The 25,099-nt window shown below is 43.4% G+C and overlaps 1 protein-coding gene across 2 annotated transcripts in view; it reads right to left on the bottom strand.

Annotated features, from left to right (window-relative positions):
- Positions 1-23,684, bottom strand: part of OLA1 (Obg like ATPase 1) — a 201,047-nt gene extending 177,363 nt beyond the window's left edge. Inside the window, exons 1-3 of one of the 2 annotated variants that reach the window (XM_030581117.1) lie at positions 23,590-23,684; positions 22,654-22,757; positions 18,481-18,624 (exon numbers count right to left, since the gene is read on the bottom strand). In XM_030581117.1, the coding sequence (XP_030436977.1) occupies positions 18,481-18,624; positions 22,654-22,757 (248 nt within the window). In that variant the 5' untranslated portion in view covers positions 23,590-23,684. Of the gene's footprint in view, positions 1-18,480; positions 18,625-22,653; positions 22,758-23,560 lie in introns of both variants that reach the window. The other variant, XM_030581118.1, reaches the window with a different exon arrangement.
- Between the last annotated feature and the right edge of the window lie 1,415 nt (positions 23,685-25,099).

Raw genomic sequence — 25,099 nt, 5'->3', positions numbered from 1 at the left:
TATTTCAAATTTGATGACAATATATTTCTCCAGATCAGTGGCACTGCTATGGGCACCCGCATGGCCCCGCAATATGCCAATATCTTTATGGCCGACCTGGAACAATGCTTCTTCAGCTCTCGTCCACTCACGCCCCTTCTCTACCTACACTACGTTGATGACATCTTCATCATCTGGACCCATGGGAAGGAGACTCTGGAAAAATTCCACCATGATTTCAACAGCTTCCACCCCACCATCAACCTCAGCCTGGACCAATCTACACGGGAGGTCCACTTTCTTGAACCACGGTGCAAATAAGTGATGGTCACATTAACACCACCCTATATCGAAAACCTACCGACCGCTATGCCTACCTTCATGCCTCCAGCTTCCATCCCGGGCACATCACACGATCCATTGTCTACAGCCAAGCACTGAGGTACAACCGCATCTGCTCTAACTCCTCAGACAGAGACCAACACCTACAAAATCTCCACCAAGCATTCTCAAAACTACAATACCCGCACGAGGAAATAAGGAAACAGATCAACAAAGCCAGACGTGTACCCAGAAGCCTCCTACTGCAAGACAAACCCAAGAAAGAAACCAACAGGACTCCACTGGCCATCACATACAGCCCCCAGCTAAAACCCCTCCAACGCATCATCAAGGATCTACAACCCATCCTGGACAATAATCTCACACTTTCACAGGCCTTGGGTGGCAGGCCAGTCCTTGCCCACAGACAACCTGCCAACCTGAAACATATTCTCACCAGTAACTGCACACCGCACCATAATAACTCTAGCTCAGGAACCAATCCATGCAACAAACCTCGATGCCAACTCTGCCCACATATCCACACCAGCGACACCATCACAGGACCTAACCAGATCAGCCACACCATCACTGGTTCATTCACCTGCACATCCACCAATGTAATATACGCCATCATATGCCAGCAATGCCCCTCTGCTATGTACATCGGCCAAACTGGACAGTCTCTACGGAAAAGGATAAATGGACACAAATCAGACATTAGGAATGGCAATATACAAAAACCTGTAGGAGAACACTTCAACCTCCCTGGCCACACTATAGCAGACCTTAAGGTGGCCATCCTGCAGCAAAAAAACTTCAGGACCAGACTTCAAAGAGAAACTGCTGAGCTTAAGTTCATCTGCAAATTTGACACCATCAGCTCAGGACTGAACAGAGACTGTGAATGGCTTGCCAATTACAGAACCAGTTTCTCCTCTCTTGGTTTTCACACCTCAACTGCTAGAACAGGGCCTCATCCTCCCTGATTGAACTGACCTCGTTATCTCTAGCTTGCTTGCTAGCATATATATACCTGCCCCTGGATATTTCCATTACATGCATCTGAGGAAGTGGGTATTCACCCACGAAAGCTCATGCTCCAAAACGTCTGTTAGTCTATAAGGTAACTATCATTAAGTCCAGCTTACCTGGGTGGCAAGAGTACCCAAGGGAACTGTCTGACTCCAAAGCAGTGTCATACTGTTTCAGGAATTCACATTTGTTACTGGGTTAGTAAAATCTAATTAAAGAACATACAAACAGTTTGGGGCATCTGTCCTGCTTTTTGACAGTCTGCCTTAAGGTTGGCATTTATGGTTGTGAACTACTCCAGAAAGCATGACAGCCACCTAATGAATGGAGGTGATAGACTGGGGTGTATCATTGCAACACCGATACACAAAGTCACTATCATTCATAGATTAAATGCAAAATAATATTAATACGATATTAAGGTTGTAGTTAGGCATGCAAGCCAGGAATGCCACTGTTAATACTGAATATACAACCTTCTCTGTTCCCTTGTTTTTATGGTTACTGAATGATCACATACTGTCTCAAAAAACACTATGATTTTACATTTCTCTCACAAATTTAAACTAACTTAATTTTCATAACGGCCCAGTATCTCTGAGTCATGAGAAGTTGCCTTCTTTATGGTGCACACAGGCATCTCACAGTTTCTTCCATTTTTAAGATTAGTATCAGTTAAAATAGGGAAATACTACTGGAAGTATAAAGAAATTACAAATCAGCAAAATCTTTCAAAACTGAAAAAACTAAGGATGGCCCCTGTATTTTAAATCTGTCAGCAGTTCACATATACATTTAAGAGGATGGCTTTGGTTTGCCTTTGGAGAGAGACACCTCAGAACAGTAGTTATGCCATCTCAACTATAACTGAAAGATCACATTTCTAAACTAGTATTAGCAAATTAACAATTTGTTTTATTTTCATAACTTAAGTAGCACTGTATAAAATGTGTTTTTCATACAACCCAACCTAAAATTATATTAACAAAGTTCATTCTTCCTTTCAGTATCTGTTGTACTTTAATATTAAGCTATTTTATCCACAATTTTGCTTATAGTATTCACATGCATATGCTACTGATTTGAAAGTTAGAAATAACTAGATAAATTGAAGAATGAGTCCTATGAGTATATTAGCGATGTATTACTTTCAGATGCTAAGTACAGAGTGATAGCATGTTTACAGTAATATACATCATTAAAGCACAACTGACCTGAAAGTTTATCTTTGAAAGCATTAAACTGGCATGATGTCACGTACTGGCACCTCTGCCAAGCTGCTTTTTAGTTCTCTAGAATTTCAACTTTCATTTTAAAAAGAGGGTTCTAGTTTGCTATGGTTGTGAAGACAATCTTCAAAGAGTGTACAGAGCGTAACTGATACAATGTCCGCTGAATTTGCAGAGAGACTAAAATTATAGCTTAAAGAACTGCCTCATTCACCACAATGGATCTTAACTCAGATGCTAGTAATGATAATTAACAATATTGACATTTAAACTATTTCAGTGCTCAAAGCATGGAAGAAAGAAGAGGAAAGAATACTATGAAGATCTGCACGAGCTACTCTGAAAGAGAGCACATTTTTGCATCAAGAACAGGTGGTCTTGAGAGAATATCACAATTTATTCCCCTTGCCCTGACAAAGCAGACAACCCTGAAGGATGCAGTGGAGCCAAGCAATCACACATGATCATATTCTGAACAGCCACACATACAACTCAGAGCAGCATCTCTTTTTTAGCATTTCAAGTGTACATATCTAGTCTTCTGAAAAGAGTTTGGACAAATACTATCTTACACTTCCCCGTCCCCCTGAAAACTTTAAATCTGACCCCTCTTGGAAGAAGAGATTATTTACAAGTAACTGAATTTCTCTGAACGCAATGCCTCTATAAATTCACACTCGCGAATTAAATCCCTACATACAGCCACACAATACTTTCATCTGTTTCACATTGCTTGAGCATGTTTGACAACGTATTTCTCAAGTTGTTTTCATAGATGGCCTATGCAGTACCACAAGATGCTACACATTTGTGGCAAAGTCTTCAGAAAAGAGATTGCATAATATATTTGGATTTAGCTCAAATACAAGACAGAAATTATACTAGTGGGTTTGGTGGGTGCTACATTTGTTTCCTCTTTTGAGGCAACTTGCACACACCCTGCAATTTGAACCAGAAGTTTGCATCCCAAGGGTCCCTTACAAGTGCTTCTGGATTCTCAGGTTGCAGCAATAACCAAAAGCATATTTTTACACCTGATCTTAGTGAGGTGATTGCAACCTTTTTTCTTGGAGGTGCACCAGATCACAGCTATATGCGCTTTTATCAAATGTATTTAGGCTTATTTCACCCCAATCTACATAAGGCTATTGCTGAAGACCACTTGCCGTTTAGACTATTTGAAGCTTCCAGTAGTCTACCTGCTTCACTTTATAAAGTTGATTAATGTAGATTTCTTAATGCTGTGGCTTTGCACTTATTTTCTTATCTGCTTACTAGTGCAATTAAAGGCATTGCGTTTTAGCCTACTAAATTATACTTGATCCAGGGTTCTGCAAACATAAGAGGTTAATTCTCTATGTATGAGCCATCCTAGCAGTTGATATCATCCAGTGCATTTGCTGAAAAGTCCTCAGATTTTCATTCTGGAGGAAGTCTCCGGTCCTCCTGCATCTGTTTGGCAGAGCCCAAATTAGTTATTTATCACAGTGCCAGGTTCATCTGTTCATACCAGTTTCTGTTTGAGGTAGATTAGATGAGGGAAGCCCCTCTTTAAATAGTAGATAGCCACAAGTTGCCTACTGATGCTCTCATTGAAGGGCAGTAAGTAAAGCAAATATTCAAGTTAATAAATGGCATGATCTTTCTTACACCAATATATAAACACAGTCCCTGTCAGATATTTGAAAGAATTACAGTTATCAGGCATAGCACTCATGTTCTTCTGGTAGCTGTGCAAGTTTTCTTAAGCAATGACCAATAAACAACACTTCAGCTTTGTTATACTGATCCAAATTTAAAGTTGGTCTTTCTTTTATCCATACCTCTTAAAAGGCTGCCTTCTCTCAGAACTTACATGGTTTGTTTTCTTTGCATTAAGGGTCAGTCACAACATTTTTAGCTGATCTACTCCCATAGCAATTTTGGAGTACTTTAAGCACCTGCCAAAGGCTTGAAAATAAAATGCAGTCCACTTGGCTTTTTCCTGACTTAGTTTTCAGAGCAGGGGGTTGGACTGGACCTCCTGAGGTCCCTTCCAACCCTGTGATTCTATGAACACCTATTACCTTAGATACAGGAGTGCCTGCACTCCTGTTCTGATTAAGCCAAACAAACTGGCACCAACAGACTTCACTGACTTGACAGTTGCTTTGACATTTCAACACTTTTCTTTTTAATCAAGCTTAGTTAGTTTGTGTTTGAGTGGGAACTTTAAAATAATGACCATTGAAAAGCTAGAGCAGATTTTGGATATCGCAACGACCCCAAAAATTTGTAATGCAAATGTATCTATTGGGCTCAGTTTTGTAGGTGAAGTATACTGTATCCATAAAATGAGCCAATTAAAAGCTCTTCACATCTGGCTGCCTGCATCTGCCTTCTGTGACTCAAAACAGAAGCTTTAAAAACTAAGCTTCTCCCTATGAGAATTTAGCATCAGCCAAGTGCCAACCACAACTGGGTTTGGCAAAACCATAAGGAACTATAAATAAAGGTATTTGGTGCCATTACTGACTCAACCTTAAAAATGAGACCTTGCTAAAGATTTATTTTTAAGTAATAGTCACTCTGAACTGTAATGCTGCAAACAGATTTCTGAATCATCAATAAAGACTTTTTCCAAACAAAGAATGTTTCCTACACAGCATTTCTGGCCTTATGTCATGCTTCCTATCAGCAGTCCACCTGGAGACATGAGTAGCAGCCAACAACGGAACAGGTAGCAGCAGCTTGCCATATTTAGCACATAACCTGAACTACTTTATACCAAGACAGCTCCCAAGAATAACTGAAGACGGCAGAACTCTATTTAGTTGTCTTGCCAGTGATTTTAATGTATTTGGGCTTGCTTCCACAAAGAAAAAAAAAGTTTGCACTTTCCCTCCTCCACTCCAGAACCACATCAGGACAGCACCGTCTACGGATTCTCACGAGAAGTTTTTTTGTGGCCTCAGAACACGGCCATCAGCTATTGCTGGTGGCCACTCTGACACTTTTTCCTAAAATACTTAAGCTATATCTACACTGCGCACTTTACAACGGCCCAGCTGTGCCGCTGCAACCATGTTATTGTAAGGTGCACAGCATAGCTGGTTTTTTTTTTTGGTTTTTTTTTCTGAGAGAGCGCTCTCCCAGTAAAAATAAAAGCACCCCCAACAAGGGATATTAGCTCAGTCACTTGGAGAGTGTCTCCAGCCAATGAAGCGCTGTCCACACCGGTGCTTTTCGTTGTTAAAACTTTTGTCGTTCTGAAGCTGGAGGATGGGTGTTCTCACCTCTGAGCGACAAAAGTTGTAACTATGAAAGTGCAGTGTAGACATGGCCTTAAGTAACTTCAGGAAAAACAAATAAAAATGCACATCTACATGCTCAGGGGTTTGAGCATTGGCCTGCTAAATCCAGGGTTGTGAGTTCAATCCTTGAGGGGCCATTTAGAGAACTGGGGTTAAAAAAACAAACAAACCTGGGGGTTTGTTCTGCTTTGAGCAGCAGGTTGGACTAGACGATCTCCTGAGGCCCCTTCCAACCCTGATATTCTATGTCCAAGTCATTGTAATGTATTTATGTAGGTTTTTATTCCAGACTCTAATAAAAATAATGTACACTTGTCTCTATCCTTTCCTGGACCTAAACAGAACAGAAACAAATAATGTGCTTTTCATGTTCTTGTTATCATCATTTCTCCTGCTTTTTTGGTTGTCTTTTATTAATTATATTAATTATCATTAGTATTATTATTAAAGACTGGCCAGCTAGTAAGTTTGTTGCTGTGAAAAAAATATATTTGTATGTTTGTTAACACTGCTTTGCCCCTCAGTCACCGCCCAAAAGGCTGTGACTGCATGAAAAAGCCCCCAGGTGGCCACATTACTCAATGGGGGGGGGGAGAAATGTGAAAGTGACAGTGGTGCTTAATGACTTATTTGTTTCAGTTTCCAACAGGAATGTTGGTGGTGATTGGATATTTAACAATAGTGAATGCCCGTGAAAATGAGGTAGGATTAGAGGCTAAAATAGGAAAAGAACAAGTTAAATTTCTTGGACAAATTAGATGTCTTCAAGTCATCATGGCCTGATGAAATGCATCCTAGAATACTCAAGGAGCTGGCTGAGGAGATATCGGAGCCATTAGCAACTATCTCTGAGAAGTCATGGAAGATGGGAGAGATTCCAGAAGACTGGAAAAGGGCAAACATAGTGCCAATCTATAAAAAGGGAAATAAGGACAATTACTATAGACCAGTCAGTTTAACTTCTCTACCCAGAAACATAATGGAGCAAATAATTAAGCAATCAATTTGCAACTATCTGAAGATAATTAGGTGATAAGTAACAGTCAGCACGGATTTGTCAAGAACAAATTGTGTCAAACCAACCTGATAGCTTTCTTTGACCAGGCAACAAGCATTCTGTATAGGAGGGAAGCGGTAGATGTGATGTATCTTGACTTTAGTAAGCCTTTTGATACTGTCTTGCATGACAGTCTCATAAACAAACTAGGGAAATGCAACCTAGATGAAGCTAGTATAAGGGGAGTACAAAACTGGTTAAAAAACCATTCCCAGAGAGTAATTATCAGCGGTTCACAGTCATGATGGAAGGACAAAAACTAGTAGGGTCCCACAGGGATCACTTCTGACTCTGGTTCTGTTCAATATATTCATCAATGATTTAGATAATGGCATAGAGAGTACACTTAAAGTTTGCAGACGATGCCAAGCTGGGAGGGGTTGCAAGTGCTTTGGAGGAAAACATTAAAATTCAAAATGACCTGGACTGGAGAAATGGTCTGAAGTAAAGAGAATGAAATTCAATAAGGGTAAATGCAAATTACTTTATTTAGGAAAGAATCTCTTGCACACAAACAAAATGGGAAATGACTGCCTAAGAAGGGGTACTACAGAAAGAGATCTGGAGGTCATGGGGGACCACAAGCTTAATGAGTCAACAGTGTAACGCTGTTGCAAAAAAAACAAAAAAAACAAAAAAAACACATTCTGAGTTGTATTAGCAAAGTGTTCTAAGCAAAACACGATAAGTAATTCTCTGCTCTACTCGAATATTGCGTCTAGTCCTGGGTGCCACATTTCAGGAAAGATGTGGACAAATTGGAGAAAGCCCAGAGAAGAGCAACAAAAATGATTAAGGTCTAGAAAACATGACCTATGAGGGAAGACTGAAAAAATTGGGTTTGTTTAGTCTGGAAAAGAGAAGACAGAGAGGACATAACCTTTTATATACTTGAAAACTGTTATTACAAGGAGAAGCGAGAAGAATTGTTCTTCTTAACCTTTAAGGATACGATAAGAAGAAATGGGCTTAAATTGCAGCAAAGGCGTTTTGGGTTGGACATTAGGAAAAACTTCCTAACTGTCAGGGTGATTAAGCACCAGAATAAATTACATAGGGAGGTTGGGGAACCTCCATCATTGGAGATTTTTAAGAACAGGTTAGAAAAACACCTGTGAGGGATGGTTTAGATAATACTTAGTCCTGCCATGAGTGCAGGGGACTGGACTAGATGACCTCTCGAGGTCCCTTCCAGTCTTATGATTTGAGAAACATTGCGAGGTTTGGCTTGAAACCAATTTAGAAAAGCTGTTAAAAGTACCTTCTATAGATATGAGAAGGACCTAGAGGCAGATTCAGAGGAATTGGGTGCTAAGCCTCAGTTCCTGTCACAGTTCTTCAGAGAAGTTTCCCGACAGCTATTTTCTACATTGCATTGATGGATAACAAAGACTTTTGCTTGAGTTTGCCTTATAGCAAGTGAATTATGAAACTGAGAAACTCATTAGACTAGTGTGAATGAGTTACTCATGAGAAAAAGACAGTTATCTTTTCCATAACTGGTGTTCTCTGAGATGTGTTGCTCATGTCCGTTCAACTTAGGTGTGTGCACTGGTGCAGAAGTTTTTCACTCTGTAGTATCCGTAGGGGACGAGCTCCAGCGCCCCCTGGAATGACACACACATGCCACGGTAAATAGGGTGCCACCGGTTCCCCCCACCCTCAGTTCCTTCTTGCCAGAAACTCCAACAGCGGGGAAGGAGGGCAGGCTGTGGAACGGACATGAGCAACATATCTCGAAGAACACGAGTGACAGAAAAAGTAACTGCCTTTTCTTCTTCAAGTGCTTGCTTATTTCCATTCAATTTAGGTGACTCCCAAGCAGTACCCCTCAGAGATGATTAGGAGTTCACGGATGTGTAGACTGCAACACAGCTCGGCTGAACTCAGCATCATCCCTGGTCTGCTGAGTGATAGCATAGTGAGCTGTGAACATGTGCACAGAGGACCACGTCACAACTCGATAGATGTTATAGAATCTTAGAATACCAGGGTTGGAAGGGACCTCAGGAGATCATCCAGTCCAACCCCCTAATCAAAGCAGGACCAAGCCCCAGGTGGATTTTTGCCCCAGATGCTTAAGTGGCCCCCTCAAGGATTGAACTCACAACCTTGGGTTCAGCAGGCCAATACTCAAACCACTGAGCTATCCCTCCCCTCCTGATCCCTCTTGTAACAGGAAGTGTGCCAGGAAGACTGCCGAATATGCCTGCACTCTGGTCAAGTGGGCTCTGACGACTGGCGATGGCGAGACTCCCGTCAACTCATAGCAGGTCCAAATGCAAAAGGTGACCCAGCTAGAAATCCTCTGCGAGGACACTGGGAGGCCCTTCATCCTATCAGCTGTAGACAAGAAAAGCTGAGTCGACTTACGGAAAGATTTTGTCCGATCTAGGTAGAAAGCCAGGGCTCTTATGTCCAAAGTGTGAAGGTGCCACCCTTCACTAGTTTCATGGGGCTTAGGGTAGAAGACCAGAAAGAAGATGTCCTGGCTCATGTGGAAAATAGACACCATCTTGGGAAGGAAGGCCAGGTGGGACCGGAGCTGGACCTTGTCCACAGAGAAGACTGTACATCAGTTCTGAGATCAGCACTCACAGCTTGAAGACGCACCTCCCTAACGTCACCGCCACCAGGAAAGCTATATTCCACAATAGGCAAGACAAGGAGCACAAGAGGCCAAAGACTCAAAGGGTGGGCCTGAGAGGCTGGACAGAACCCAAGTTAACATCGCACTGAGGGGCTGGGAACCAAACTTGATGAAGTCTCTCGAGGCCTCTGAGGAACCTGACTGTCATGTCATGGGAGAAAACTGTCTGCCCCTGGATTGGTGGATGAAAGGCGGAAATGGCTGCAAGATGCACCCTGACAGAGGAGTGTGCCAGCCCCTGATTCCTCAAATGAAGCAGGTAGTCTAAGATTGACTGCATAGAAGAACGCCAAGGGGAGATGCCCCGTTCAACTGCCCAACTGGAGAACCTCATCTACTTTGCCAGATAAATCTGTCTAGTTGAGGGCTTTCTACTCTCAAGGAGGACCTTCTGGAACCCTTCTGAACAGGCCCGTTCCTCAGGGTTCAACCACACAACATCCACGCCGTGAGGTGGAGGGAGGTGAGGCTGGGGTGCAAGAGTCGACCATGATCCTGTGACAGCAGATCCAGTTTGTAGGCAGGGACCATGGAGGGAAAACTAACAAGTTCGATAGCATCCCAAATCAACGCTGAGGAGGACATTCTGGGGCGATCATGACAACCTGAGCATGGTCTCTCTTGATTTTCGCTAGGATCTTGCTGATGAGCAGAACTGGAGGGAACCATTACATCAGGCTTCCTGCCACAGCAGGAAGAAAGCATTGGAAAGGGAGCCCTTGTCCTTGCCGACCCCAGCTGGAGAAAAACCTGTGACACCACCTGTTCTGCTTGGTGGTGAACAAATCCACTCAGGGAGTTCCCCACCCCTGGAAGGTCATGCCAGCTACCTCCAGATGGAGCACCCACTCATGGTGAGAGAAATCCCTACTTAGCTGATCTGCTAGTGTGTTCTCTTGGCACCCAGAAGGTGACATGCTTCTAGGTGGATTCCGTGGCTGATCCAGAAGTCCCCGAGATTGAGTGCTTCTTGATAGAGATCAGAGGATCACACTCCCCCTTGTCTGTTAATGTAGAACAGAGAGGCTGTATTCTCCTTCAGGACTCTGACCACTCTGCCCGACAGGTGAGAAAGACAGACAGTGCACACTCTGCGTGCTGTCCTGAGCTCTTTGACGTTATGTGTAGCATCCTTTCCTCTGGGGACGGCTATCTTGGGCCTGGAGGGTGCCGAAGTGCATCGCATCAGCCGAAGTCAGGGGTGTCCAAAACCAACTCGCCCGAGTGTGGCGTGCTGACAAAGGGAATTCTTTCCAGGACTTTCCCAGGGTCAGTACACCATCACAGTGAGGTAAGTATCATCATGGGGATAGTAATGACCTTTTCCAGCTGGTCTCTGGACTAGGAGTATATTGTCGCCAGTTAATACTGCAGGGGTCACATCTGGAGCCTGGTGTGGTGCACCACAAATGTGCACGCTGCCATGTGACCTAGAGGCACAAGCACACCCTGGGCGTGGTCAGCGGAAACGCAGAGACTTCCACAATGAGATCCGTCAGTGCCCTGAATCTCTCCAGTGGCAGGAATGCCCTGGCACAGGTTGAGTCGAGTACCGCTCTGATTAACTCTATCCTCTGTACCAGAACTAATATGGATTTTTTGCCGTTTATCAACAGGCCACAGCGATGGCAAGTGGCTAACAGTATCGCAACACCCCTTTGGACCTGGAGCTGCCCTTGACTAGCCAGTCGTCAAGGTATGGGTAGATCTGGACACCCCGACATCTGAGGTAATCAGCCACCACCGACATGCACTTGGTAAATACCCACGGTGCTGTCGCTAGGCCAAACAGGAGGACCACAAACTGATAGTGGTTGGAACCTACCGTAAAGCAGAGGAAGTGTCTGGTTCCCTCAAAGATGGCAATGTGAAAGTACACATCTTTCAGATCGAGGGCGGCGTACGAGTCTCTCGGATCCAAGGAAGGGATGATAGAGGCCAGGGAGACCATGCAGAACTTCAGCTTCACTAGGAAGCGGTTCAAGTCTCGTAGGTCCAGGATACGTGGCAGACCACCCTTGGTCTTTGGGATTTAAAGAGCAGTGGGAACAGAACCCCTTGTTCCTGGTACTTGGGAGGAACAATCTCCACCACACCTAGCCGCACTAACCCCAATACCTCCTGTGCAAGGAAACTCTCGTGAGAAGGGTCCCTGAAGAGGGACAGGGATGGGGGTGGAAAGGAGTAGAAAGTAACTGAAGGGTGTAACCCCGTGCCACCGTGCTGAAGGACCCATCAGTCTGATGTTATAGGTGCCCATGCAAGGAGCTGGCAAAAATAGGAGAAGGAGGATCCTGGGAACAGTCCGGTAGATAGCCCTCAGGCATACCCTCAAAATAAGCACTTGCCTGCCTGCTTATTGTGGGTCAAGCTCAACTGAGAGACCTGCAAAGGCTGTTGCCTAGGACACCCCTTGTAGTCTCTAGATTTCTTATCGGGAGGCTCCTGGTGAGCGTGACTCCCCTGGCTCTGAGGCTGTTATGGTTTGTACGTTGCGGTCAAGGATAGGAACGCAAAGGCCTAGCATTTTAAGGGTTGTGTGGGAGTTCTTTAGGCCATGGAGCTTATTGTCAGTCTGTTTCGCAAACAGGTCTTGCCCATCAAAGGGAAGGTCTCGTATCGACCGCTGAGCCCCTGCAGACAAGTCAGAGAGGAGCAGCCAGGATGTCCGATACTTAGCGACGGCCGAGACAGTGTCCGCTGCATCAGACGCTGCTTGGAGAGTAGCTCTGGCTGCAGTTGTGCCCTCCTCCATAACTGTCCAGAATGCCTTCCTAGAAGCTTCAGGAACAGAGCCCTTGAACTTAGCCATGGCTTGCCACATGTTAAAATCATAGCATCCCAGGAGGGCTTGATGGTTGGCCACCCTCAACTTGAGACTAGAGAATGAATAAACCTTATGCCCAAACAAGTCTAGTCTCTTGGAATCTTTGTTCTTAGGGGTAGCCCCAGGTTGACCTTGTCGCTCTCTGTGGTTTACCACTTTTATTACTAAGGAGTTGGGAGCAGGGTGGGTGTACGGGTACTTGTGGCCTTTGGATGGCACCAAGTACTTGCACTCTGCATTATTGGAAATGGGTGGCAGGGAGGAGGGAGTTTGCCACAGGGCATTAGTGAGCTTAGAGACCCCCTCATGAAGGGGAAGAGCCACCATGGCCAGGGCTGTGAAGCAGAGGACATCAAGCAGAGGACATCAAACAGAGAGTCTGAGGACCCCTCTAGTTCCTCCGCCTGAAGACCCAAGTTGGTAGTGACCTTATTCAGTAGTCCCTGGTGCTCTTTAGCATCATCTGGAGGAACCCAGGGAGGGTCTGGTGATGACTACGAAGATGCCAGTGCAGTAGGGTCCTCCACACCCATTGGCGGCCCAGCGGGGTCACGAGCTGTCAGCCTCCACCCTAAACCTCCAGCATCTATAATGGTGTTAAATATATTAAAAAGTGTTTTTAATTTGTAAGAGGGTTCACACTCAGAGGCTTGCTGTGTGAAAGGGGTCACCAGTACAAAAGTTTGAGAATCACTGTTCTACAGGATCAGTGAGGGTCCAAGGAATGGTAAATGTCGATCCCTCAGCGGGTAACTGGAGCAGTATCGCAGTCTCAAATACCAGGTGCCAGGACCAGTACTCCTGCAGGGGGCCGCGTGCCTCCAAAGGTCTGCACCCAGTAGCCGCCAAACTGCGCATCAAGCCTCTCTGCCTGTGCCCAAGATCCGGGGACCAAATGGGGCTGCACTGCACCTGCCTTTCGTGATCACCCAGCACCGAGTCGGAGTGTTGCTCCAGCACTGGGATGAGTGTAGACTCCATAAGGAAAGCTCTTAAACGAATATCACATTCCTTACTCCTTGGCTTGACGGACTTGCAAATTTTGCACTTTTCCCTTATGTGCCCTACGCCCAAGCAACACAGACTACTGTTATGTGGATCACTAAGGGGCATGGGCCTCTTGCAGTGATCACAGCACTTAAAGCCTGGGGCCCAGGGCATGCCCCATCCTGAGGCAAAGTCCTGTTCGGGACCTACGAAGTCTCTAAGTTTAGCTAAGAAATTTATAAAACACTAACAGAAAACCATACACACTATAATACAAAAAATAATTAGTTCATACGAACGAGCAACAACAGTTCCAGCACCATCACTGGTGGCAAGAAGGAATTGAGGGTAGGGGGAATCGGCAGCACCCTATATATCGCAGCATGTGCATGCCACTCCAATGGGTGCCAGAGCCGGTCCCCTACGGATACTGTTGAGGGAAAAACTTCTAGCACCAGTCCAGGTAGCGAGCACACGCACCTAAGTTGAAAGTACACGAGCAAGGACTCAAAGAAGTAAAAATGAAAGGTTCAAGATTGTCTGCACCATCTTATTTAAAAAAAAAAAAAAAAAAAAAAAAAAAAAAGACACCTTGTTAAGAAGAAAATGAGAGATGTAAGGGAATCAGGATGAAGCTACTGTAGATACCTGGTTTTTAAGAGATTAAATACAAGGTTACCAAAGCAACAAAAAATAATACTGGAACTAAAATTTGCTCTCCCCTGCCAGGCAAAAAAAGACAGTCCAAATTGTGGTCTTTAAAGTCTTTTTCACTGCTGGCACATTATTTACTTTTAACGCCAGACTATAAGTGTCACACACAAGTTGACTTACAATGGTCCAAAAACAAGATGAAGTGCAAGATAAACAAAATGAGGCCAAAGAGAGATGATTTTATGTAATCATACATACCTTTCCAGATCCACATAAATTTACAGGCCAAAGTTTCTCTAAAAGACAGATTATTTTATATGGTTGCCAAAATGGCAGTGCTTTATCCAGATAATTTGTGTATATCCTATGTGGAGTTAAATGCTTGGTTTTTACATCAAAACAGTATTGTTGTATATATGAGATCATAGGTATGATTTTCAAAAGGGCTGAGATGGCCTTACTCTGTTCCCATTGAAGTTAATAGTAAAACTACCATTGTTTATTTTAACTAGTAGATTTAGCCTAGCAGCGAGCACTTTTGGAAAACAAATCTCATCCCAAATACACCTATACCTTGATATAACGCTGTCCTCAGGAGCCAAAAAATCTAAACGCATTATAGGTGAAGCCACGTTATATTGAACTTGCTTTGATCCACCGGAGCATGCAGCACGCCCAGAGCACTGCTTTATCGCATTATACCTGAATTCATGTTATATCGAGGTAGAGGTGTATCTGACAATCCAGTAAATAAAGAGATTCAGGAGAGTCTTTGTTATAAGCTGCTTTTGTTCCTTCTTGCTAACTTTTATCTGAAAGCTATTTCAAGTTATTGGTTTGCAATATTATTTAAAGTTAAGAGAAAAAAACTTGTGTTTAATATTACCGAAATACATTTACTATACACAAATAATGAAGTGGTGGCTTCTTTTATTGATTACTACCCTACAAATCTTCTCTCAAATTCACAAAACATACAGACTTAACTCTGAACTTATTGAATAATTAGTTTTGTAATGATTTACAGTCTAATAAGATGCATGGGACTGTTTAGGCAATAGAGTAAACACAAAGTCTGGGGGTGCTGAAGTAAGTTTATTTAAGTAACGAAAGTGTAAAATGCTAGTGTTGAGACAAACTCAAAACATTTATTATCTCAAGAGAAATAGCATACAGAACTACATTTAAATTGTTAAGTTTGGAGAGGGTATTACTGTATTCAGGCTGTAGGAGAAGAAACAAATGTCTGTTGTAAAGGACTGGGACAGTGTTTGTGGCTGCAGATTTAAAAGAGTGCAAGTTGCAAAATAAGTGGGGCCCTAATAAATTCAAGTCCCCTTTTGGTCAATTTCACCATCATAGGATTTTAAAAATCATAAATTTCACGATTTCAGATACTTAAATCTGAAATTTCAGTGTAACCGTGGAGGTCTCAACCCAAAAGGGGGCCATGGAAAGGTTGCAATATTGCCACCCTTACTTCTGCGCCGTTACTGGTGGTAGCACTGCCTTCAGAGCTAGGCGGCTGGAAAGCAGCGGCTGCTGACTGGGCACCCAGCTCTGAAGGCAGCACTGCTGTCAGCAGCAGCACAGAAGTGAGGGTGGCATGGTATGGATGGGGGCTCCACTTTTGGTGGGGGTAGAGCCAGCTTTATGGGTGGGCAATGTGAGCAACCACCCAGGGTGTTGTGGTTGGGAAGAGGGGCTCTTTGGTCAACCCCCACAGCAGCCAGCCCAAGGTCCATTTAACCCTCGAGTGCCAGGGCACTCGGCCTGGGGTCAAGGAAGGCCAGGGTAAGAGCCCCTACCATACAATAGGCTCCTATGACTTGTCCTGGCCAGGCTGGTGAGGGACAAGACTTCCTCTTCCCCTGCAGGGGACATTAGCGGGACTGGGTCAGACCCACCTCAGGAACCTCCCCCTACTGCATGAAGCTCTGCGGCTGCTAGCTGGGAGCCCAATTATAAAGGTAGCACTACTGCCAGCAGCAATGCCAGAATAAGGGTGTCATGGCAGGGTATTGCCATCTTTACTTCTGCATTGCTGCTGGCTGCTTTCAGAGCTGGGAGACCAGTCAGCATCTGCCATTCTGCAGCCACCCAGCTTTGAAGGCACTGCAGAAGTAAAGGTAGCAATACTTACTCCTCAGGGAATTCTCTGCCAAAAAATTAAAAATTCTGCACACATTTTAAAATTCTGCAAAATTTAATTTATCAAAACTGTATAATCACTCCAGTTGCAATTATTTGGGTAATTTTTTTCAAAATACTCGTCAACAATATACACAATGAAATATTCCCCCCAGGAGTAGAGAGTGAAAGAAACCCTTAAAACAATCCAGTTCCAGTTGGGGGGTGCTGGATGGGGCCCCCAGACACCTGAACTCCCCTCCCCCAGATCCCAGCTGTGGGGACACTCGCACCCTCCTCCCCCCAGAGCCCAGCCACGGGGCAGCTGTCAGCCCAGACACCTGCACCCCCAGAGCCTTTACTCCCTCTAGCTTCTTTACTGTCCTGCCAGGTAACGTGGTGTGATGTGGCCCTGCTCTGTCTCACCCTTTGCCAGAGCTGGGTTTTCCAGGCCCTCTCCCATCCCCTTGAGAATGAGGATGAAGCCCAGCAGCCAGAGCATTCAGAGTCTCTATACCCGCCAAGCTGGGCACTCCGCTCGCTGTGTGCTGGGCTCTGCAGAGTCCAATGGCCCGTAGTAGTGGCTAGCAGCTCTGCAGCGTGTAAAAATGAATCAGAGTGCTGTTCAAACCGTGACTTTCATGTAATTTTTATTATATATGCCTAAAGGTTTACTGACAATATTCAGTAACATTTAAGACGTGAGAAAGAGCACTAACTGTCTACTTTAAAAGTGTCAATATTGCTTCTATAAAAAAAAATTGAATTAAACAGAAGTTTTTCTGCTTAAACTGTAAAAAGACCAAGAAAAAATTACTATCCCTTTGATTTTTTCACTCATGTCACCACCTTCAGTTTAGAACACAGACTCCAGGAGGATTTCAACCCCCTACTTTCTCCTCCTCAAAAACACCATTCTTCCGTAAGGCCCATCAGTGCTAACACACCACTATGTCTTGTAGTAGGATTCAAGAAAACAACATTTAAAAAACAAACTGAGTCATTATGCCTTGCAACCACTATGTCTAGTGTTTCTAAAATAAACTATTTTGTAGCTTTGTCTTCTTAAATTCCAAGCATTTAAACTTTACTCTATATCCTGCATAGCACTACTTATGCCATCAGTGATCCTATTAGAAGAAATCTATAACAAAGATCGCTATACTAATCTATCTCCCACTATTAGAAAAAATATTTGAAAAGTATTAGAAATATGTACCTATCAATTACTGATAGCAACAGGTTTGCAAGTTTTAAGAAATTAATATTTGGCCAACAAGTTCATTATCCCTTTTAGTTCTGCTGCTGCTGATTTGGTACTAAAATTGAGCTGTAACAAACTGGAACTGCGCAAAATATACAGAAATGCAGATACACACCACATTTATTATTTTACATTAATTATGATCTGGCTACATCAGCAACCTCAAAACTAGAATTTCTAAGCGATAAAGAAAGGGGTTTATACAGTTTAACTTCCAAAAACAAATAAAAAGGGGTCATCTTAAAATTAAGATTTTGGGCTTTTAAGTATGTATACTCCAAGTCTGATGCTGAACATATTAGATATAACTTTAATACGCCTTATAACAGAAACAAGAGTCCAGTGACAGGCGATAAAACTGATTAAAGAAACAGAAAGACATGCATATAAAAGCTTCTAACTGTTTATAGGAGACAAATGAAAGAATATGATAGAAGCATATAAAATAATAGGAGAAAGCTTAACTAAGAGCAGACTTTTCTCCTCATATAAAAAAAAAGACAAAATTTAATGAAATTCAAAAGCAAATTTACAACCACAAAAATGTAAATAAATAGTGGGCTAGTTACAAAAAAGTAACTTGAGCACCTCACTAATACATCATCAAGGCCCTGAGCTCAGTAAAATTTTTTAAAAGGATTTGAATATTTTTAGAGACAACTGAGCATATACATTTACTTTAAAATAGGATAAAAAATAAGAGATGTAACCCCATCATGGCATAAACCAGCTCTAGCTGACAAAGATCCTCAAAGGGCAGCTTAAATCATAATTATTCACTCTGAGGAGACAGGATACTGGACTACATAGTCTGATCAGAAATGGCAATTCCTATGTTCCTAATTGTTCTATCACAGATGTCACATGGAAGGAGTAAGATTCCAATTACTTGTCACATTCTAAGAGGTCTTAATTCTAAACTAAAAATCACATACATTGAAGCAGGTTTTAGAAGAAAGTGAGTAAAGAAAAAAGCAAACACTGAACTGACAATCTTTTCTAATAATTTAGGACAGTTTTTGTTAGTTGGAAAAAAAATAAGATTTAGAGTTACCTTGGAGGTTTATGGTACTGGCATAGGAAGTCGAATCTATCATCTGGCACAGGTACCCGACTCTCATTTGGATCAATAGTGCAGAAAGGGAAGTTTTCTGCTGCTGCTTGACTTTTTGTTAACACATTGAAGAACGTGGATTTCCTAAGAACAAAATGAAGACCCTCTTAATCCAGTTTAATTTAGAGGTATTAAAAAGACCAAGATAAAAATTTCTCTCATTCTATTCTGAGATTCAAAATACAAAGACCTAATCCCACAAAATAATTATTATGAACAAAGATCACACCACCGTGAACTAGTACAGACCACAAGAAGAGTTAAAAATTCATTAAACATCATCAACTGTCCCTCTTCTAGTACAAGACACTTTCAAAGGTACAAAGGGAAAATGGAAATCCAACCCTCATTCGGGTCTTTAACATCTAGTGAGAAATTTTTATCAAAACAAAAGAGAGGTACAGAATCAAAAACAGAACACAAAAATGTTTTGGTCTCCTCATGGCAAAAACTACACTTTTTCCTACAATGTAAAATAATATAAAATGCCCAGGCATGAAACCACTATTTTCTTATCCAACTGAAGTAGTTCCACACTGACAAATGAGCTTGAAACTCTTTCCCCATTTCTACAAAGTCTTGTTCTTTAAATACCTTGGGCATTATTTAGATGCATAGCATCTTTACTACTTGTGCTGAACAGAACATTTAGACTTAAATAGGCAAGAGAAAAGAGATGAGAGGAAAATCTAAAGTCTGAAAAGGACATATTAAACAATTTTTAAAAATTCGGTATGGATACTGTATTCCTCTAGTTAAAAGAGACAGAAGTATCTTAAACTTTCCTGACCACATGAGCTAGTCACCAACAGTAGAGCATTTTCACTCAGACCATGTTACAGACTGCTTATATATCGCTCAGTCTGCCATTTGTTTTCAACTTTGCCTGATTCTCAGTCCTCTCTGAATGCTTAATACATAAGTCTATTAGAGAGAACAAAAAGGTTCCCATTACCTTCAATATTCTTTGGATCAGATCCTGAGTTATAAGTCTACTGTTCTATTTTTTCCTGTATTGCTACTATTACCCTTTTAATTTCAGACAGATTCTTGGTGGCTTGGCTTATAGAAAACTATGAAAAATCCCATTATTAAAACCAGAATTTTGAAAGCTGAATGAGTTAAAGATAACTATAACCATCAGATAACTTATTTTGTTGTTACATTCATCATACCTAAAATCGTTTGTCTCAGAGATGCCATCTACTTAAAAATTACATTTTCATCTGAGAATTATGAACCTACTAGTGTTACAAAACTCCAGTTTGTTTACTTGGTGTATCTAACACCACTTGTTTCTGGTACACAACTTTCACCAGGCTCTGCAAAAGGGTGTGAACAAGCAGGTGTGAGCAGAGAAAGCAAGCAATGGAAAGTGCAAGGAGGGTATAGAAGTACAGGCCCACATTAGAAGATGTGGGTAAACAGTGGCTTTAAATTGAATTGGATATTCGCATAAGATAGAAAGACCAAAGTACATAACCAAAAAGAGTGAGATCATGAGAATAAGTTCTGTTGAAGTGACCCTTTGAAATGTTCATGCTGAAGTAACAGAAATAACACACTTAATTGGATAGTGGGTGCAATAAGTAATTGGTTCTAAGTTTGTTTTATATATTATTTTAAAAATCGCTTCATCTGGCATTAGCTAAGTTGTAGTTAAAGAGTATTAAAAAAAAAAAGTTAATTCTTCAAGGGATGGTATAACATCTGCCTGACCAAGCTGGAGATGACCAATATGGCTAAGCAACCCTAGGTTTAACCTGTTTGTAAATATTTTGATCAAATGCTTATAAATGTTTTGTTGCTATTTGGATATAGTAAATTGCTTATTATTTAGGCTTGTTAGGCGTGTTTAGATCAATTTTATAAATACCATCTAGCCTTTAGATTGAATAAAAGCATTTATGGTTAAATTAGTATCGTGGTAATATCCTGCGTAAATAAATAATTTAGAGTATTTTTGCTGCTGCTGCCCTCCGAAAGTTTTTAAAGGAACTTCTAGGCTAACAGGAAAGCAGCATATCCTTTTGCTTAAAAGGAGTACCATTTAAGTTGTGTAAGTTATCAGAATGTACTGTCAATTCCAAAAAAAATTAACAGTGTCTGTTGTAGTTGATTTTCATATTTGTATAAAATATTTAAAAAACCAGTGAAAAAGAAAACACTGCAATCATTTAACAACTAAAAGTTTTATTCTTGTTTGTACTATACAAATTTAATATGTGAGGAGCAAAGTTTTGTTGTTTTTTTTGTTTTTTTTTTTAAGTAAAGTACAACTACCAATCTTGTCACCTATTGAGATCTGGGTGCATATCCAGAGGTCCCACCCCTAGTGTAAGGGAGGGAACAACTGAACCCGGGGCTCAAATAATTCCAGGGGACAACTAATACTGGTCAGAGGGCAATCGTCAGTAATGAGACACACTATCTTTGGAAACAGCAGCATGTAGGATCCTTCATTGAACCCAGACATGATGGCTTGCTGCACACTGGCTCTGGCCAGTTAAAAAACGGTTCAGAAGGTCCATGAGCAGCATGGCAAATCAAAGCTGGGTAAATGCACGGTCAGGTCAGTTATAAGATACTGATTTCTGACGTCCACTGCAGACCATTATTCACATTACATTGACGTCACAAAGGAATCTGGGCAGGGGAAGTTGCCCATAATGGATGTCTCAACAAGAAGCACATTGTTGGGTGGTCAAAGTAGTCTGTGTATAATGGTACGCTCAGGTCTGCCCTGATGTTCTCAACCATTCTGTCTGTAGCATCCTCACGATGGATGTGCAGAAGAGTGATGTTTAACATGGGGAGGAGCCACAGTACTCATGCAAGTCAGATCGTGCCGGTTATGATTCACATGGTGGAATACAGATGAATTAACCAACTTGATGTGCAACAAATGAAGTCAGATTGGAGCACAACATTCCACTGCAGAGTAACAGAGGCCTAAACCGAACAATCAGCAAGTTTTAACATTTGTGCCCCATGCACCAGCCCATTTACTTTTGTTATGAACCTCACCTTAGCGTCAGTTTTCCAAATGCAGCATAATCACCGATGACTATTAATAATCTACCCAAAACTTCATATATTTCCCAGTTATTCTGACATCTTCAACTAAAGAGAAGTCTTACACTTAACCTCTTTGATAGGGGGGTTTGAGATCTACAGATGAAAAGAGCTATTATCACACTTCCTATCAAATTTCTCTCACACAGTGTAGCACTAGACTTTTATATAAACTCATTTCATTCACAGATCGCAGCAAACTTTATCAAAGAAGGAAAATATAAAGTTATTCTTAGTGCTTATGACTGTGGGGCATCCTTAATCCATCCCTGTCAACAGTCTTCCCTCTTAAACTTACCCATTAGTAGTACACACAGCCCACAGAAGCATGAAAGTTAGGAATGGTAATAACAGATTACTAGCATTATCTCCCTGGCAAAAAAAGGATTGTTTCTTTCAGTATATTCTCTCTCCACTATAATTTGTTTCATCCCTTTATGTAAGGTTATTGTAGAACAGCATCTAGTATTTTTCATGTTCTCAACTTAAAAGCAATTCAAACTAAAAAACAAAAACAAATAAAACCACACACACACCCACAAAAAGTTAGATTTTTATCCTTCATTTTAAACATTTCCACAAAAAATATAACCAGTTTTCAAGTGAGAGCTACTTTCAAAAGTGTTCTGATTTAAACCAACACCCCCAAACATCTTTCTTTAAGTTAACAAAAGGCACTACCTCTTTCACAAATGAATTGGAGTCAATTCCTCAAACACTTTATTCATTTACCTGCTTTTTATTTCCAGAGGATAAGCTTCATTGTGCAAATCAGCATATGATTACATTGCATTTTAGCCCTCTTGTTGTTGTTTCTTCATATTCAAACAAATATACTAAACATCTGATGCAAACAAATTCAACAACCAATGGAGCCTAATCAGATTATTTCATCTAATAAATACATAAATAAAATAAAGCTTAGATTTCTGTTCCATCCTGTATGTATTCAACACTTAACTGATAAGATGCATACTAAACACAATGATCTACAGTCTGGAGGATGGATAAGGAAAGCTTCTTCTCTCAGTTACCTACCCAACATTTGGCAGCCCAACAATGCCGATTTTCAGAGACGTCCCAAATCTTCCAATGATTGGATGTGGCTTAACCCCATCATCACCTCCCTTTTTGGGGGGCATCTGAAATGACAACACAGAAAACGCGTAATGTTCGGAGCCCGGTTCCCCACCCCCCCCCCCGGTTCCTTTCTGGTCCCTCAAAGCCTACAAGAGGCATCCTGCGGACGCCACAGACACGTTTTCCTTCCCAGAAAGATTACAGGTACCTTTCTGGGAGCCATAACAGAAGGGCACCGCAGGCAGAAGCAGCAGCCGGCGGCCGGGCACAGAGCAGCGCATGGCCCCCTCACGCAGCACAGAGACCTCGCGTGGCTCAGGGGGTGAGGATTTGGCTGCTGCAGCGCCTACAAATCCCCTGCAAAGGCTGAGCTAAAAATAACCGGCTCGGAGCCCAAGAGGGGAGCGAAATGTGACACACACACACCCCGGCCTGCCCGAGGCAGCTGCCCCCCCTGCTCCGCTTCCAAGCCTGACGCATGCGGCTGTGAGGGGCACGGCGCAGCGGCGGGGACTACCGGGCGGGCACTCGGCCAGCTGGGCACCGACTCGCGCGCCTAGGCACGGCGCGGCCGAAGCGCCCCACCCGAGAGCCGGGCCGCGCCCTTGCCTCTGCCCGGGAAGGCTGCCGCCAGCCGGACAGGCCCGGCCTGCCTGCGGAGACGCGCTGCTGCCCCTTGCCCGGCTCGTGGGAGGCGGCTGAACCCCTGCCCGCTCCGGGGCAGCTGACAGAGGGGTGCAGAGCTGCCCGAGGCCTGCTCCGCGGCCCCCCGTTCCCGACCGGCCGGACAGGGACCGGCGCGGCGCTGACAGCACCCAGCTCCCCCGCGGCAGATGCCCCCCGGGCGGGGGCGGAGCGGGTTCACCTTGCGGAGAGGAGAGGGGTTCTGCTTACACTGTCCCCGCCGGCCTCAGCCACGGAGCGCGAACACCACGGCGACCCACGCTCGCACCCCGGCGGCAGGCGGAACAGGCGGAGCCCACGCCGCCTCCCATTGGGCGGGGACGCCCAGGGAGGAAAGGTCACGCAGAAGGAGGGGGCGCCTCGTGCTCGCACGGGCGTTGAGGGAGGGTGGCGAGTCACGCGCTGGCTGGCTGGCTCGCCCTCCCCCGGGCTGTGTGTGGTGCGCGCACGGTACGGCTCTCAGCCCCGCTTCCCGCCCTGGAGGCCGCTGGGCCTGTCACAAATCCAGCGGGAGCGGCTCTGCCCCGCCCGCCCACCTGCTCCTGTGCGTGGCCAGAGACAGGCGCGGCCCATGCCCTCCAGCCGAGCTATCCCGGCAATAAGGAACTAGCTCCGTGTGGTGCCGGCGGCAGGCCCCAGGGAGCGATCACCGAGGAAAGGGGAAATTACTCCAAATGTACAATGGCGCAGAGATCAGGCTCCTCGGGCTCTTTGTGTTCAAAATTAGTGCTTGGTAAACTGGCTGTCACCCCTCACCTGCAGCAACAAACTCTTGCTGCTGCTTTCGTGCCAGGGTGGCCCCCGCGGCTCTGCGGTGCAGGGGTGCAGAAGCGGGGGGGAGGGGTGTTGCCAGATAAGACTGTAGAAACCAGGTTCTGCTTCTTCTGCAGATCCCATGGGATTGTTCTTAAACAAACAGCCTTGACTCCTTGTGTAATATCCCTTTCCTTCCCCAGCCCACCCCTGTCACCCAAGGTTGGCAGAGTGCTGCTTGCCACACTTCTGTGCTATGCAATTGAATGATATTGTTCGTATGTAATTGATAAAATGCTTTAGCATCCTTGGGGATGAAAGACACTATACATATGCTGTAAAACACTGGATTATGGGTACTATGTAAATAATATAATTAAATATTTTTTACTCTTAACTCCTCATTTCTACCCGGCATGGCTGTGGTTCAATGCCCACTTTCACTGGACTTGACTTCCTGTTCAGATGCCCTGGTAGAGTTGTTTTATAGTCTTTTTTCAACTCAGAACTCCTTGGCTCAGTTTCTGTTTAAGCATTTCTTACAGACAATCACCCAAGCAGTGGGCATGATTTAAAAGTACTACAGTGAGAAGGCTGTAGGGTGCTAATGCTGCTCAGAATCTATTTTATAATGCTTGCTGAGTTTCACTTATTAGGAGAAAAACACACTTTTACATGATGTGTTTATCACAGGCCATGCACTTTATCATAGCTCCTTTGTGATGAAGGATTTTGCTATGTGTTTTAATTAAATTTAAAATCTCACTTTTTAAAAATTTCTCCTATACAGATCCCAACTCCTCAAGCACACTCCACAGATTATCCCAGCTTCTTGTGATCAGCCTAAACCTTAAAGGTATGTTTACTGTGTAAGAACAGAGTTAGTGGCACTCAAGTCCATGGACCCAGGGCTTGAATGTACATACTGCGCATGAACCCTCAGTTTAGAATTTCAAGACTCAGGCCC

Source organism: Gopherus evgoodei, chromosome 11 (assembly GCF_007399415.2).
Source record: "Gopherus evgoodei ecotype Sinaloan lineage chromosome 11, rGopEvg1_v1.p, whole genome shotgun sequence".
In the NCBI taxonomy this organism is placed as follows: Eukaryota; Metazoa; Chordata; order Testudines; family Testudinidae; genus Gopherus; species Gopherus evgoodei.
The sequence above is the reverse complement of the archived record's forward strand: the minus strand, read 5'-3'. Positions and strand labels throughout refer to the sequence as shown.